At 35.5% G+C, this 16,441-nt stretch overlaps 1 protein-coding gene across 5 annotated transcripts in view; it reads right to left on the bottom strand.

The window, feature by feature from the left end:
* Nucleotides 1-231: 231 nt before the first annotated feature.
* The window catches only part of RBM27 (RNA binding motif protein 27), a 67,087-nt gene continuing 50,877 nt past the window's right edge, over nucleotides 232-16,441 (bottom strand). For all 5 annotated transcript variants that reach the window (XM_067732146.1, XM_067732148.1, XM_067732149.1 and 2 more), the window contains 4 exons: nucleotides 14,988-15,092; nucleotides 14,692-14,883; nucleotides 4,698-4,808; nucleotides 232-3,498 (listed from right to left, as the gene is read on the bottom strand). In XM_067732146.1, coding sequence (XP_067588247.1) covers nucleotides 3,415-3,498; nucleotides 4,698-4,808; nucleotides 14,692-14,883; nucleotides 14,988-15,092 — 492 coding nt within the window. In that variant the 3' untranslated portion in view covers nucleotides 232-3,414. The remainder of the gene's footprint in view (nucleotides 3,499-4,697; nucleotides 4,809-14,691; nucleotides 14,884-14,987; nucleotides 15,093-16,441) is intronic.

Below are 16,441 nucleotides of genomic sequence, written 5' to 3'. Positions count from 1 at the left end.
CTTTAATGCCCTTCTCTTTCATTTTCAAGACCACTCTGTCAAAGGAGTGATTCTACTGAATATTTAATAGCCAGTGACTTCGGTACCCAAATTCATATTGAGTGGCATTCTCTCATGTACATGAACCCAACATAACACACACACACATATCCATCACTCATTCATTCTCACACTCAAGCAAGCATACACATACATTTTCTTTCTTTCCAGAACAAGCCAGAATTACAGCTCTTTTGGTGATTGTTATAATTTTTGGAATGGTTCATAAATTTTCCAAATTCTTTTAAATTTGCAACACTTTTATCTTTTTTTTTCAATTGTGAACCATTCCATATTGCATCTTTATTGCAAAAGTCAACATGCTTCTTAGAAATTCAGATTGTAATCGATAAAACAAACATTACATATATGAATTTAAATGTATAAACAGTTAGAAATTCAACAATATCTCCTATTATACTATTACACAAGTTCACAATTTTGTAAAAACTATAATACAGGCATACTATACATCAAGAGGAACCACTATTCCTTTTCACATGATTTTTTTTTTCTTTTTTTTTGAAATAATGATCCATCAGCATGGACCTCTTTTTTTCACCCTAACAAGACGTTTTCCAATTTATCACCTTAGCTACTGACAATGTTTTCTCAATGTTACAGCATGAAGAAATTGAGGGAAATTCTGCATTCCCTGGGGTTACCTCTTAAGCCTGGGCAGCAATCCACTAGTAAACCAAGATGACCGAGCCAGGCTGGTGGTTGTTATTGCTCAACGGCTACTTAGAAAGATGTCATACACATTAAAAAGAACAGAATTTGCCTCAGATGGTATATGTTATTTCTGTAAGTGAAGATGCCAAGAAAACAAGTCATAGTTACTTGCTTTTAAGAGAAATTCTAATGCTTGGGGATCTCAGTCCTAAAGGAAAAAATATATACATTTAACTAGTTTATGCTAACCTTAACTTAAATTTTCTAATATTATATTAACACATATTTTGAATACATTTTTGAGAGTCAAACATGTTTTAGAAGTCTTAGGAAAAGACGTTTATGAAGTATTTTAGGTGTATTGAAAACTAAGTTTTATATAAAGGGCCTCAAAACTTACTCGAAAAAGTGTCTAGCTATTCTTCACTTTAACATCCTTCTCTTTCACCCCCCTCTCCCCCAAGAACTAAAAAGGTCAAACAAATCCTCAACTCTCTCTGTACTGAGAGTGTAATAAGATGTCAATTTTAGGTTAAAAAATCATATGAAAAGGAATCTCACTCTGCTGAATTGTCAGTCTACTGAAAATTTCCTTACAGCTCCATTAATTTACTGTAATTTTCAGTTTCCAAATACAAAAATACAACAATTCTTATTGAAATCTATACGCTGGTAGTTTTAGTACACAAAAAAACCAAACAAATTATTTACAAAATTATACAGTTTAAGAAAAAACTTTGTACAAAAAATATATAAATCCTTTGTTCCCTCTATCACGTTTAAACTGTCAGGACTCAAAATATTCACCACAATGAATCTTTCAAAATATATACCAACTGAGCCACAGACATCAGGAAAATTTCGTTAGAGATGACGGAGGAGGAAGAAGCAAGATTGCTTACTCTACCCCACTGTAATGTTTTCCTTCTTTTATAAGCTTATTTTAGCTTTGTGTTTTCAGAAATATAACTATAACCTAGAAAGAGGAAGTCCTTATTATTATGAAGGGAAAATTACATGAAAACTTAAAAATGATCCTGGTTTGACACATCATTCCAGGAAAACATGTAGAAGAGGAAAGATAGTCAGAACATGGGATTTAACTCCTTGTAGCCAAGTAAATCTAGAGTCCTGATGGTTTTAAGTTTCTTAGTGAATAGTTTCTATTTTGAGAAACAGTCTTCACCTCAGGAAACAAAATCCTTGACATAGTGATCACCAAGAACCTTCTGAAGCCAACAGGAGGTTTCAAATTTTCACACCACACGTACTATAAAAACATAGCTGTGTATATCCTTGAAAAAGTAACATCCTATGTACATTAATCATTTTATTTCCCCAGGGGTCAATACAGTGTAGTGTTGCTCCTCTGCTTTTCCATCTAACATTCAGAACACAAGGACATAAATTTACAGATATATTTTACTTAACAGATACTCTATACAGTGTACAGTAAAAATGCACACAGTGAAGGAAACCGTCTACTGAAGGATGCATATGTTCATGGATAGCAACAAGCTACAAAATTATGAAAATATAAGGTCATCTGATCAAAGTCAAGTTATGACTCCCATTTATTACTAGCATACCCATCCCCCTACCCCATCCCACCCCCAACCTATCCCCAGTCACCTCACCATCATGGTTTAAATTTAGGGAAAGAATTTCACACACTTTCAAACCCTTCTGCATAACTATTAACTAAAGTGAAGCTTTAAAAAAAAAAAAAATAAAGCTGGTGACTCTCTCTCCCCACAAATCCTTCCATTATTCTCATCAAAATATCACTTGTTTATCAAGGTGCTGGTTTAAACTTTTTATTGGGGACTGACTTTTGGTGGCCCAAAAGAATCACTTATCTCAATAATGGGTAAGTCAGGCTATTAATAAAAAGGCAGGAGAAAGAAAATGGGGACGAGAAAGGGGCAACAGGTGAAAGCCTTTTATATTCTGAGAATGTTAAAAAAAAAAAAGGAAAAAAAAAGGACCAACTGAACCAGTGCTCAGTAATTTCAAAGCAAACTAAAAATCAGTGGCAGAAGTCCAGGAGAGTTAATATGATGACAGAATGGAAATCCCACAGAGCTAGCTACCATTGCCTTATAGCATTGAAGAACAGTTACAATTTACACTAAAATATTACTTACTGCTGCACATTAAATCCCCCCGAATTCAGATTGAATACAAATTGGGCTCCTCCTCAATAAAATAATAAAATTTACTTTTCTTCCAAGACAACTCTTGAAAGCAAAAGGGTATTTTAATTACAAGTATCTCCTACTATCTGATGACCCATCCATAATACCTAAGAGATAAAAGATTCCAGGCGATTTTTACATTTAATGAAACTTTATCAGCAGATTATAATCCAAAATAAAATTTCTGAACACCCTGTCATTTACATCATAATCCAACACCAATAGCAACAAAAACAGGTGGTGTGGAAAAATAAGGCTCTAGAGATTATCCAAGTCATTCCTGTGGATCTTCACAACTGTGTAAAAGTCACTAGGCCTTTGGTGCTTTAATATCATGAACAGTTATGAGATGTATTTAAATAGCAAACTTGCTGTCCTTAAACCTACTGTGTTGAAAATAAAAATAAAAAAAATTTTTTTGGCTCATTGACTTCTTTAAATAATTTTAAAAAGTTGTTCTTCTAAACAATATTCCTAAAAAGCATACAGCTCGCATCAGATTTCATCTTCGCCATGAACGAGATTCATATTCATCTTCATCCTCATCGTCGTCATCATGCAAAAACAAATCTGATGTTTCTGTTTCCTGAAGAAAAGAGAGGGTAAAATCTGCTCAGTGGCACAAGAAAGTTAAGTAAAGTGCTTTTTAGGCCAAAGGACAAACAGACTAGTGTACAAAGCCCAGGCTGGATTTACAAGTGACGCAAAGTATCTTTGGGGGCAAAAAACCCCCAAAACATTTATTTATATATATATATATATATATATATTCTTCTCCCCTGCTAATTTTGCTAGTTTAATAGAAGATTTCCATTCTAATATCATCAGAAAAACAAATAACATATGAACATTTAGTGGGGGGAGGCGGATATCTATGAAACATGTTTTTGATAAAATTAATTTTATTCTATTATCTTAAAAGTGAGAAAAGTAAATAACCATTTGAACATCTAAACGTTTCCTCTAATATCCGATTGTGAAGGACGAATATAATACCTTGCCTATGACACTGACATTCCAAATCTTACATAAAAATCTAAAATCTTACACAAAGTAAAAGTATCTACAAACATTCCCGAAATACCAAGATTTTTCTTTTCTTTCTTTTTTAAAGAAGGGAAATGTTTCTGCTTTTGTTATGTAAAATTACCCACTTGGTCGGGAAGACTCTTGATCAGGCATAAATGCTATCTTTTAAAACCAAAATTACAATGAATGAGGAATAACTTGCAATGCTGCCTAAGTGTCCATTTTAACAAACTAATTAGAAATACTGTAGTAAAAAAGCAATATTAATTCTCATGTTTTAAGAAGCTGGTTAGTACTTGTATTATTTAAGTCCTTGGTTTTGCTATTCTTCCCTCTTATGGCCATCTTCTTTACACTCTCTCATTTTAACCAACTATATGTAGAAAGAAAACTCAAATTTATTACTTATGGAACTTGAATAAGTTAAAATTAGAACAATCAGATAAAATTTAATTTGTTCACTTAATCCATGTCTTCATTTACCAAAATAAAAACGTCCAGAGCCCCAATAAAGCCAAAATAAATGCAAATTTTAAAAAAGTACAGTCTCTCCTACACCAGAAAATAACCCCCAAAAGAGCTTTTTTATTTCTGCACCTAATCTGATTCTTTAATAAACTTCTAGACTAGTCTTAATTAATTACATGCATGAAAAAACTCAATGTTTATTTTTAAATTTTTATTACTTAATGTTAAGAAAAGCATATAACTGGGAAACAATCTAATTCAACTCTTATTTTCAATCGTTAAATTTACCTCCTCCTTGACTTCCTCTTCCTCAGTCTCAGTGGATACAGAAGGCACCTTGGCCTTGTGCCATGATATTTGTAGCCGACGGTCTTTGAATTTTGACCCTTGGTTTGCAGGCTAAAATAGATTTTAGAAGAACACAAAAGTTTGTACTCACACTTACTAATGATTTCTTCAAATTGTGTGCTATTAAAAGTTTAATGACTTGAGGGAAAAAAAAATCTGTTAAAATGGATCTACAAATAATCTCCAATGAGAGCTAGAAAAAGTGAAGTTCTTTTTAATTAGAAGACCACATGTCTGGTTTTCCCAGGATAGTCCATGATTAATGTTGATGTCACATAAATTTTAAGATCTGTCTTGGTTTGGATATAAATTATATAGTCATTCTACATAGAAAAGTCATGATGAGGACAACAAATACTGTCTTAATATGATTATTGGCCTTTGGCTTTGATAATCTACATATTTAGAGTAAAACCTTACAAATATAAGTAATTTAAAAATTATCTATTCATCTCATGACATCTCTTATATCCCCAACTATATCTGTTAAAACTATTCCCACTTCTTTTCCTGAAATGCTATATAACAATGACAAATACTCTGCAGCTCATCTACGCATCCCACAAATGTTAAACACCTATTATCCTATCTCAGGGTAAAACTACGCAGTTTCAAATGTATTTCTTGTTATTACTGTCTAAACATTTTTTCCTCCCCAGCAAATTTCAGTAAGAGAAACCAAAAGTTTAATTTTAAGGACAAAGCAATCGAGACAAAAGAACAGAGACCCAAAGTTTCATGAAAGTGAAAGCTTAATCATTCCTACAGCTTTCCTATCAACAGATCTGGGTTGTAGATTATCCCCAATTCTTGGTTCAGTCCTAAAATATGTAATAGAAGGGGCTCTTTTAAATTTGGGGTTTCACCCTATATTTTCTAGGAAAAATATTGATAAACTTCATGAAGCATTTGCAAAATATTTCCATAGAACACTCAGATCATTGCATGGCAAGAATGTACATTAGGCCAGATGCATACCAGTCAATTACTGTCTCTGCTGATACCACAGCCTGTGATTTAAGGAAAAACTCCTATTATCCCTTGTAGGTGTTAAATGTTTATAACCTGACACCAAACATTTTGATTCATGGGACAAACTAAAATGACACATCAAAATGGCCCTAACCCAAATATACATTTACCATCTTTTCAAAATCAGGTAGTTACTGAGTGGACATTAAAAGTTCTCATCACAAGGAAAAAAAAATTTTAACTATGTGTGGTGATGGATTTAACTAAACTTATGTTAGTAATCACAATGCATATGTATACTGAATCATTATGTTGCACATCTTAAAATAATACAATGTTGTATGTCAATTATATCTCAATAAACCTTGGAGAAAGAAAAAAACAGGTAATTTGTGTAACAGACATCCCTTGCCCTTACTCTATCCTTTAACATACAGCCCAATTATAGAGATTTCTTCAGTATTTTGTTCATTTCTATATTATTTAAATTCTTTCCAGCTTTACTGAAGTGTAACTGACAAATAAAACTGTAAGATATTTGAAGTGTGCAATGTGATGATTTGATACACTGTGAAAGGATACCCCATCGAGTTAATTAACACATGCATACCTCACGTATTTATTACCCTTTTGGGAGGGGGGCGGGAGAGGGGGGTTTTTAGAACATTTAAGTTCTACTCTCCTAGCAAATTTCAGTTATATAATAGTGTTGTCAACTACGGTCACCATGTTACACATTAGTCCTTAAACTTTGTTATTTGAATTTTTAAGTAAAGTTATATTACTTTTATTAGCAAGAAAAAGCAATATAAAAATTTTTAACCTATATTAACTGGGTTGCTTTCCAAAGAGGGTAGCAGTTCTATCTTCCAAAAGAAATTTTAAGGCATTAGATGTACTGCATATATATTACTGAAGGAAGAAGGAGAAATTTAATTTGTATGCAGTCAGGAACTAAGAATATAAAACTCCCACTACCTAACTTGTAACAAGTAAGATTAATAAATAGAATAAAGATGTATTCTAATAACACCAAGTCAGGAACTCTCACACACCGCCAGTGGGAATCTAAACTAATAAAACTGATGCAGTTCACTCAACAAGTCCATGTATATGCAACAGAAATGTACATGTATATATGAAAAGACATTTAAAACAATGTTCACAGCAACACTGTTCATAAAAATGAAATGGAAATAACCCAAATATCTATCAATAGGAGAATGGAAAAATAAATTGTGGTATATATATATACAACTGAAAACTATACAGCAATAAAAATAGCAAACTACTGTTACATGTAATAACACAAATGAATCTCACAAATATAATGTTAAGAAAAAAAAGTAGACACAACAGAATATATACTATGTGGTTCCATATATATAAATTTTCTTAAATACGCAAAATAATACTATAACATTTAGGAATACACATTAAGGTGATAAAAATACAGTTGATTCTCGTTATTTGCAGTAGTCACATAAAGTTCACCCAAGCACTGAATTAGCAAACACTGAACCATTGTTCCTAGGGGAAATAGAGGGTTAGGTTCCTATGAGCCTCTGGTCAAAACATTTTTGCCAATGATCAATATGTAACCTTGTTTTATGTTTAAGGACATTACTTAATATATACTGTTGATTCATTAACATTGAACTCATGGCCCAAAGCATGACAACTCATGCCTGAACAAGGCTTATCTCTAACACACATCTTTACCATAAGGCACATCACTACCTTACTGAACACTTACACAGCACTTCAGAACTATACTTGGAAGCCATTTTAAACAGTGAAATCACCAATGAAAAGCACAAAAAAATGAGAGAAATAGGGCACTAAATAGACTGCAAAAAAGACTTGTTTACAGGATGAGAGCTGAGACAAGAAGGCAGAACATCACCTCATTTGACCTCCGTTGGGAACTTGTGCACTGGTCAACTCAAATTTTTCACAGCACATGTCTGAAAATGACCACACAAGCACTTCAGGTATTAATTTTGAGGCTGTAATAAATTTTAGTGGGTAGGTGAATGTGCAATGCAGTATCCACGAATAATGAGAATCAACTGTATAAAGAAAGCAAGGAGGTGATTATAATAAAGTGAGGCTAGACTTTTTCTGAGGAGGAGAGAAGATAGTGACTGGAAGGGGGCAGAAGGAGACTTTTGGGGTGCTGGGAATGTTCTATTTCTTGACCTGAGGGGCAGGTAATATGGTACCTTCTGATAAATCACTTAACTATACATTTCTTATTGGTATAGTTTCAATAAACATTTTAAGTTGAGTATTATCTTCATAATTTCAAGAAAATACCAATTAGCCAAGATATTTATGTTAAAAAAGCAATGTTTAGAATGCACCTCTGTATTTATAAATGATCCCATTTTGGTAATTTTTTTAATTAATTAATTTATTTATTTATCTTCGGCTGTGTTGGGTCTTCATTTCTGTGCGAGGGCTTTCTCTAGTTGCAGCAAGCGGGGGCCACTCTTCATCGCAGCGCGTGGGCCTTTCACTGTCGTGGCCTCTCTTGTTGCGGGGCACAGGCTCCAGACGCGCAGCCTCAGTAGTTGTGGCTCACGGGCCCAGGTGCTCCGCAGCATGTGAGATCTTCCCAGACCAGGGCTCGAACCCGTGTCCCCTGCATTGGCAGGCAGATTCTCAACCACTGCGCCACCAGGGAAGCACCGGTAAAATTTTTTTGATGAGAGACTTAATATATGTATTCTTATATTCGTAATTTTTTTCTATAAATATATCCAAGAATAATAACTACCTTGTAAGAGTAGGCCAAGATTAAGAGGTGAGATTTTTACTTTTTATTAACCGAATTTTGACCCTTTGCTTGTATTAATTTTTTTAATTAAAAATACTTAAAAAAATTTAGGACTTGCCTCATATACCTATCAAAATATCTAATTTTTCTATATACACATATATATTCTCTCACACGCATATCTATACCACGGCTTGAAATAATGAAATAGTGGAGAAAAGTTAGAGGTCCATCAATACAGGGCTAATTGAATCTAGTACAGTACATCTATACAATAAATCACCATGCATCCATTAAAAACAAAGTAACATCATATGCACAATTAACAGTAATTGCCTATGGGGAGTGGAACTGTATGACTGGAGGTAGAAGGAAATGTTATTTTTCTTTCCTTTTCTTTTTCTTTTGGCCACAACACGCGGCATGCGGGATCTTAGCTTACCGACCAGGGATCAAACCCGTGCCCCCTGCATTGGAAGCATGGAGTCTTAACCACTGGACCGCCAGAGAAGTCCAGGAAATCTTACTTTTCATCGTACATACTTTTCTTTTTGACTATGTATATGTGTGTTGCCCCTCAAAATAAATCAAATATTAACATATATGAATATATGTGTGAATATGAGCAAATCAATTACATATCATCAATAAAAAATTATATACAGTAACTTGGAAGCATGTAGAACCTTAGAGGTAGAAGTTACGCAGAGAGAAATTCACCTACACAGCCATTTTCCCAGATCAGAAACTGATGCCAAATCTGTGCCAGTCATGATCATCAATCCCCTGACTGGCAAAGATGAAAAAACAAAACTTAAGTGCTGTTGAGGATATGGGCAAACAGGTGCTCTCACCCAATGTCACTACAAGTTTAAATTAGCGCAACATTCCTGGAGGGTTATCTGGCAAGCTGTACCAAAATTTTAAATACACATATGCGTGCCTTCGATCCAGTCATCTTGCTCCTATGAACTAACCTAGGGAAATGGTTCTCAGTGGGAGACGATAATGTTACTCTAGAGGGCATTTTGGTGGTCACGCTGACTGAAGAGCACTTACTAGTATTTAGTAGGTGAGAGCCAGAGGTGCTAAAGGTCCTGCAATGCACAGGACTGTCCACATAACATTACTTCCCTCAAAAACGCCAAATACAGTAAGATGTATATAACATTGTCCATTAACAGTGAAAAAACAGGAAACACCCTAACTAGCCATCCTGACTGACATCATGAAGAAAAAGACCTAAGGAAGAAAGCCAACACACTAGGATAGTAGAGGAGAAATATGAAAAGAACCTGTGTAGCTGAGTTTCTTAAATAATCAATCCTAAAACCTCCCTACCTCTAAACTTCTTGAAAAAAAAGAAAATAAACATCCATATTTTCCAAGTTATTTATCTGTTACTTGCAGCTACTAAATGCATCCTGAGAAGCATTTACTATTTTCATAATCAGGAAGAAGAAAATAAAAAAAATCTACTTCCACTCTATTATTACTGAGTACAACTCTAAACCACACTACCATAGCTCAAAATCTTTGTAGTTAAATGATGCATACTATTGAAAAAATGCCAAAGTACAGTTCAAGTATTCCAAACATTCAGCATAAATAACTTTCCCTGTTGAAATTAGCTGAACCTCTCTTTACCCAGGAGTGAAGGAAAGCACCCTAAGCTCTCATCCTATCTGTGCCCTTAAGCAAGCCTCTATGACTTAAAATTTTCAGCTTTTACCTAAACTTTAATATTAAAATACTTAAAGGAAATTCTTCATGGTCTTTGATACCCTCCTAACTCTGTCAAATGAAAGATATATAAATAAGGATTCTTTTTTAAAAAAAGTTCTTTTGGGACTCACTGATTTTATCTTTAAAATATACAAAATTCTATTTATATATTACATGATATTATTTCCCTTTTTTTAATTTATTATTATTATTATTACTTTTTTTTTTTTTTGTGGTACGTGGGTCTCTCACTGTTGTGGCCTCTCCCGTTGCGGACCACAGGCTCTGGACGCACAGGCTCAGCGGCCATGGCTCATGGGCCCAGCCGCTCCGTGGCATGTGGGATCTTCCCGGACCGGGGCACGAACCCGTGTCCCCTGCATCAGCAGGCGGACTCTCAACCACTGTGCCACCAGGGAAGCCCTCCCTTTTTTAAAAAAAATTATTTATTTGGTTGCACCGGGTCTTAGTTGCAGCAGACACGCTCCTTAGTTGAGGCTCGCCAGCTCCTTAGTTGCAGCAGGTGGGCTCCTTAGTTGTGGCATGCGAGCTCTTTGTTGCGACATGCATGTGGGATCTAGTTCCCTGACCAGGGATCTAACCCGGGCCCCCTGCATTGGGAGCGTGGAGTCCCAACCACTGTGCCACCAGGGAAGTCCCATATTTCCCATTTTTGAACTTAAATATTTTATATATAAAGTAATAAAATAATATATACCAGGGGTCTGCAAACTACAACCTTCAGGCCAAACATGGCCCAGCACCTTGTTTTTGGTGGCCTGTGAGCTATGAATTATTTTTACACTTATAAAAAATTATTAAAAGAAGAAAAGGAAAAAGAAGAAGGAAGAGGAAGAGGGAAGGACAGGTTTAGAGAGAGGAGGAAAAGGAGAAAATGTGACAGAGACTGTACGAAGTCCGCAAAAGCCTAACGTGTTTACTATCTGGTTCTTTACTAGAAAAAGTCTGACTAGTGATATATACTATTAAAATATTTATATATTATTATACATGTTTTATGTTGTTATAGATAACTTCCATTGTATATAAACATTCTCTGGATTTTAAATTTGTGTATATAGTTGACCCCTGAACCACACAGGGATTAGGGGTGCTAACTCTCCATATGGTCAAAAATCTTGGTAATAACTTACTGTCAGCCTTATTATTGAAAAAAATCTGTGTACAAGTGGACCAGCACAGTTCAAACCCATGCTGCTCAAAGATCAACAATTTTTAAATTTACTCATATTTTTCATGTACGTATCTGGGACGTAAAGCCCAAGATTAACACATATCCTCAAATTTGGTTTTAACATATACAGTACAAAAATGCTGGTGTTTCATCTTAAAAATGAATGTGAAGTTAAAAAGTCTGATTTTAAAAATAAGATATCTTCCTTTGGAAAGCACAGAAAACAGAGAAGAGCCTAGAAGGGAAAAAAAATTAAAACTAACTTGAATTCTCCCACCCAGAACTAACAATTTAAAGCAGTTCCACTCCAAGTTTATGACTACTCTCCTATCCCACCTTTCCTTAACCTAAAAGACAATCCTGAGAATTTTCTTATGTCATTATTCTTTAAAAACATGTTTTTAATAGCAGCAAAGTACTGTTGAGCGTTTAGATAGTTCTCATTTTCACTATTATAGAAAGTGCTACACTGAGCACACTTACAGTTTGCAGAATCGTTTGCATAATTTCCATATGATAAATTCTTAAAAGTGGATTAATGCAGGGGTCCTCGACCCCCGGGCCACACAGCAGGAGGTGAGTGGCAGGTGATCAAGTGAGGCTTCATCTGTATTTACAGCCACTCCCCGTTGCTTGCATTGCCACCTGAGCTCTGCCTCCTGTCAGATCAGCAGCAGCATTAGATTCTCATAAGAGCATGAACCCTACTGTGAACTGCGTATGTGAGGGATCTAGGTTGCACGCTCCTTGTGAAAATCTAATGCCTGATGATCTGCAGTGGAGCTGAGGTGGCGATGCTAGCACTGGGGAGTGGGTGCAAATACAGATTATCATTAGCAGAGAGGTTCGACTGCACAGAGACCCTAATAAGTCTCTGCTTGCAGACTCACATCAAAACCCTATTGGTGAGTGGCATGTGAAAACAAGCTCAGGGCTCCCACTGATTCTGCATTATGGTGAATTGCATAATTATTTCATTATATATTACAATGTAATAATAATAGAAATTAAGTGCACAATAAATGTAATGGGCTTGAATCATCCTGAAACCATTTCCCCCCTCCCTTCCGGTCCGCAGAAAAATTGTCTTCCATGAAACCAGCCCCTGGTGCTAAAAAGGTTGGGGACTGCTGGATTAATGAATACAAGAATAAACTGAAGGACTCTAGAATTAGGTCCTCACACTTCAGAACAGCTTCACTAACACCCATCCATCACCTTTTCATACAGATATGGTTGATCCATGATCCTTTCACAATCATTCAGGACAGTAAAAGAATACTGAAAATATACATTTTACTTTAGTCTTTGTGGGATTATAAAAGACCTTGAAGAAGAGTTACCCTATAGGTTTGCTAAATCTACTTTCAATAATGTCTTAGGCATACGTATTTCTGTATTTTTTTCAAAGAAAGCATACTATACTGCCCAAGTATCTGTTACAAGTGTAAGTGTGTTTCTAGCATTCAAGACTGTCTGATAGTACCCTATCAAAACAAAAAACAAACTACAAAACACCATCGAAACCAATGGTAGTGTCTCATTCTTGAAGTTGCCTTACCAGCCTTGGCTTTGTTTGCTCCTTCCCCAAATGCCTGGACATGTCCCTTTCCGCAAACCAAGTGCCGTATTTCAGACTTAACAAATATATGTATATAAAAGTTGGTTATTGGGGCTTCCCTGGTGGCACAGTGGTTGAGAGTCCGCCTGCTGATGCAGGGGATACGGGTTCGTGCCCCAGTCCGGGAGGATCCCACATGCCACGGAGCGGCTGGGCCCATGAGCCATAGCTGCTGAGCCTGTGCGTCCGGAGCCTGTGCTCCGCAACGGAAGAGGCCACAACAGTGAGAGGTCCACATACCGCAAAAAAAAAAAAAAAAAAAAAAGTTGGTTATTATTAGATACTCTAGAATGACTCTACTTATGAGAAGGAGAGAGAGCCATTTGAGCATGACTTCTGGATTAAAACTTAAAGATTTATATATAACCCTCAGGGTAGAGCATGCAGCTTCCTACCTAACAAAATTACCTACTTTTTGTAACTAAAACTTTCTACAGAGCCAAATTTATAAAAATTCTGCTTTATATTATTATACATTATTATGTAATGCACCTCACCAGAGCTGGCAGTGGGTCTAAATGCCCATGCCCAAGTTTTGGCAAGGAAATTCGAATATTATATACTCAACCCTGAGAGACAAAAATCGACATTCACCCAGCCTCCAGAAGAACACCCTGCCCATGTACAGTGCTCCTCCATATATTATCTTCTTTACTCCTCAAAGACGTCACTTAAAGACAATCTCACACTTTACAAAAAAAGAAAATAACAGTCAGGGTAGTGAAAAAACTGGCTCAAGAGTAAACAGACTGCAGCCCAGGTGGCTCTCAAATCTGGACATCTTATAATAACCCACCATTCTCTAATAGCCAGGGTGAAACAAGATTAATGAGCATCAAACTAATAAGAAACTATGGAGTGAAATCTTGCTCTTTAAGATTTCTCTCACCATCTTTAACACTCAATAGGGCTGAAAATGTTTTCTCTCAAAAAAGTTGTTTGAGGAATAGGCATCCTGGATGTTACCAGTCAATTGTGTATTTTTACCTTGGTCCTGCCACTTATTAACTGTATGATCTTGGGTGACTTTTTTAAGCTTTAGTTTTCCGATCTGTACACATGGGTTTCTACCTGCACTTTATACAGTTATTTAAGGTTACATGAGATCATGTATGAAAATGCTCTAGCACAAATAACACTCAAAAAATATTTACTAGATGAATTAATGAGTGGTTAGAAAGAGAATATACTGTTTATGTGCAAAATAACAAAAACATTCACTTGTGGCAAATATCTATTTGCATATTTGTCTAAAAGCAAGTGGTCAGCACTGTACACAGAATATAACTAAACATGACTCTTCTCCTAACAAATTCTTCCTTTGGATTTCGTCTCCATCCTAGACTATTTTCACTTATTGACTATAAACATCTAGTAAACCATGTAATAAACCCTAAAGCAAAAATCAAATATAGCTTTCGAATAACTTGTTGTTACAAATGCATTTATGTGAAGTATTATGGAATATAGCATGAGCTGCTTCTTGACCTTCAAATATATTAATAGGAATTTACTAATACCCATGATTTTACAACTTATTTTTCTAATCTATAAAACATTTGACATTTATACAGAAGGCATCAAGGAAATGCTAAATACAATGCTTTTAGAGTTGGCATTTACTATTTTAAAAACTTACTGAAAAATGCTGAAGTAAGTCATCTTTCTCCTCCTCAATGAATCCCCCAACTGTTAGTGCTTTAGGGCGGTGGTCCACTACCATGTGATTTAGTGAACCCCTTCCTCTTCCTCCACGGCCTCGGCCTCTTCCTCGACCCTGAGAGGACATGGTCTTTCCTCGACCCACAGGTAAAATACCTAATCGCGCAGCCTGAATAACAACAAAAAGCAGAATATAACACATCATCAGACTAAATCTAGGAAAACTATTTTTCGAGATGTTAAATGTAGTGGGTAACTCCTCTTAAATCTCACCTCAACCTGTAACTGACTGAGTTTTTTCCGTAACTCTGTTGTGTCTTCTCCTGAGGATAGCCTCTTGTGAAGGTCCAGTTCGGTATCTAATAGTTCTTTTTGGGCCTTTGGAAAAATTAAGAGTAAAAATGTATTTTTTAGACAACCTACAAAATCTTGTTGACAATATTACACTTACAGAATGACACACATCTCTTCTGGGTAAATGTGAGAGCACGCAATAAACATGGGTGTTTTAAGGAAAGTAACTTTACAGATATAATACTGAAAACATGTAGAGAGTATAATGTTATCAGTAGTAACAATAAACAGTATTACTGCTTAATAAGCAAGCACTATTACAAATGCTTAATTAAGATGGCACAGCCCCTCCAGAATAGAGAGACCCCCGGGGTGGCTGTCTCCAGGTCGGCGACCTGTACACAGGTGTGTGAAGTTCTGAGGCACAGCTCCGTCCATACGGGGCCACTGTGTCCTCGGCAGCACCTAGGGCTGCTACCCACACCCTCTGAAATCGGCTTTGCGAAAGCTTTGTATCTGCCGGGCAGCTTTTGGCTGAAATGCAACAGATGTCGAGCCCTCCTTGTAAAGGAACATTGAGTTTTCCTCTTGTGACACATGGGATGCATCATAAGTCCCTCCCCAAGTCGTAGTTCACACACCCATCCTTCCGACGGCGAGTTTTGTGGTTTCTTTTTTTTTAGTTTTGTGGTTTTTAAAAACAAAAACAATTCATTCTGATTACTGTCGTGATATGAAGGCATCATTTCCATGAGCTTTGGGGGATTTTTATGTGAAATAAATAAACTATCACTGAGGGAAAAAAAAAAAAAAAAAGATGGCCTAAAAATCAGACCTTGGAAACAGTCATTTGAGATGAGGGAGCTGAGAACATAATAAAGCATCATAAGTGAAACATAATAGGGCAAAATAAATTACACAATAAAAATTCACTAATAGTACAAACATAACAGTTACATAATTGCTTTCAGATCTGAACCCTATAACTACTGCCGCTCTTTTTTTTTTTTTTTTTTTGGTAAGAAACAAATTATCAGCCTTTAGCTGGTGTGACTATGAGAGATTTTCTTTCCCCCATATTCTCTTAAATTTCTTTCCATAATTAAATGCTCTTTTTATTATTGGGGGAAATTTCAATTAAAATAACATTTTATTATATTTTTAAAAAGCAATCTTTTTTTTTTAGATCATAAATTAATCTTTTTCAAAAAATTTTTATTGGAGTATAGTTGATTTACAATGTTGTGTTCTTAATGAAACACTTTACATTCCTTTAATAACAGAGAACCACAATTTCAAATGTAATATAATATTGTACATAAAAATTTGCATTCTATATATATATATCTGACAAATTTATTCCCAGTTTTCAAAGGGCTGCAAATTTATCTAAAATCCCACTACAGAGCTGTAGAATAATGATGGAACCATGG

The sequence above is a fragment of the Pseudorca crassidens genome, chromosome 3 (assembly GCF_039906515.1).
Source record: "Pseudorca crassidens isolate mPseCra1 chromosome 3, mPseCra1.hap1, whole genome shotgun sequence".
NCBI lineage: Eukaryota > Metazoa > Chordata > Mammalia > Artiodactyla > Delphinidae > Pseudorca > Pseudorca crassidens.
Note: the sequence above shows the minus strand (reverse complement) of the source record. Positions and strands in the feature narration are given on the sequence as shown.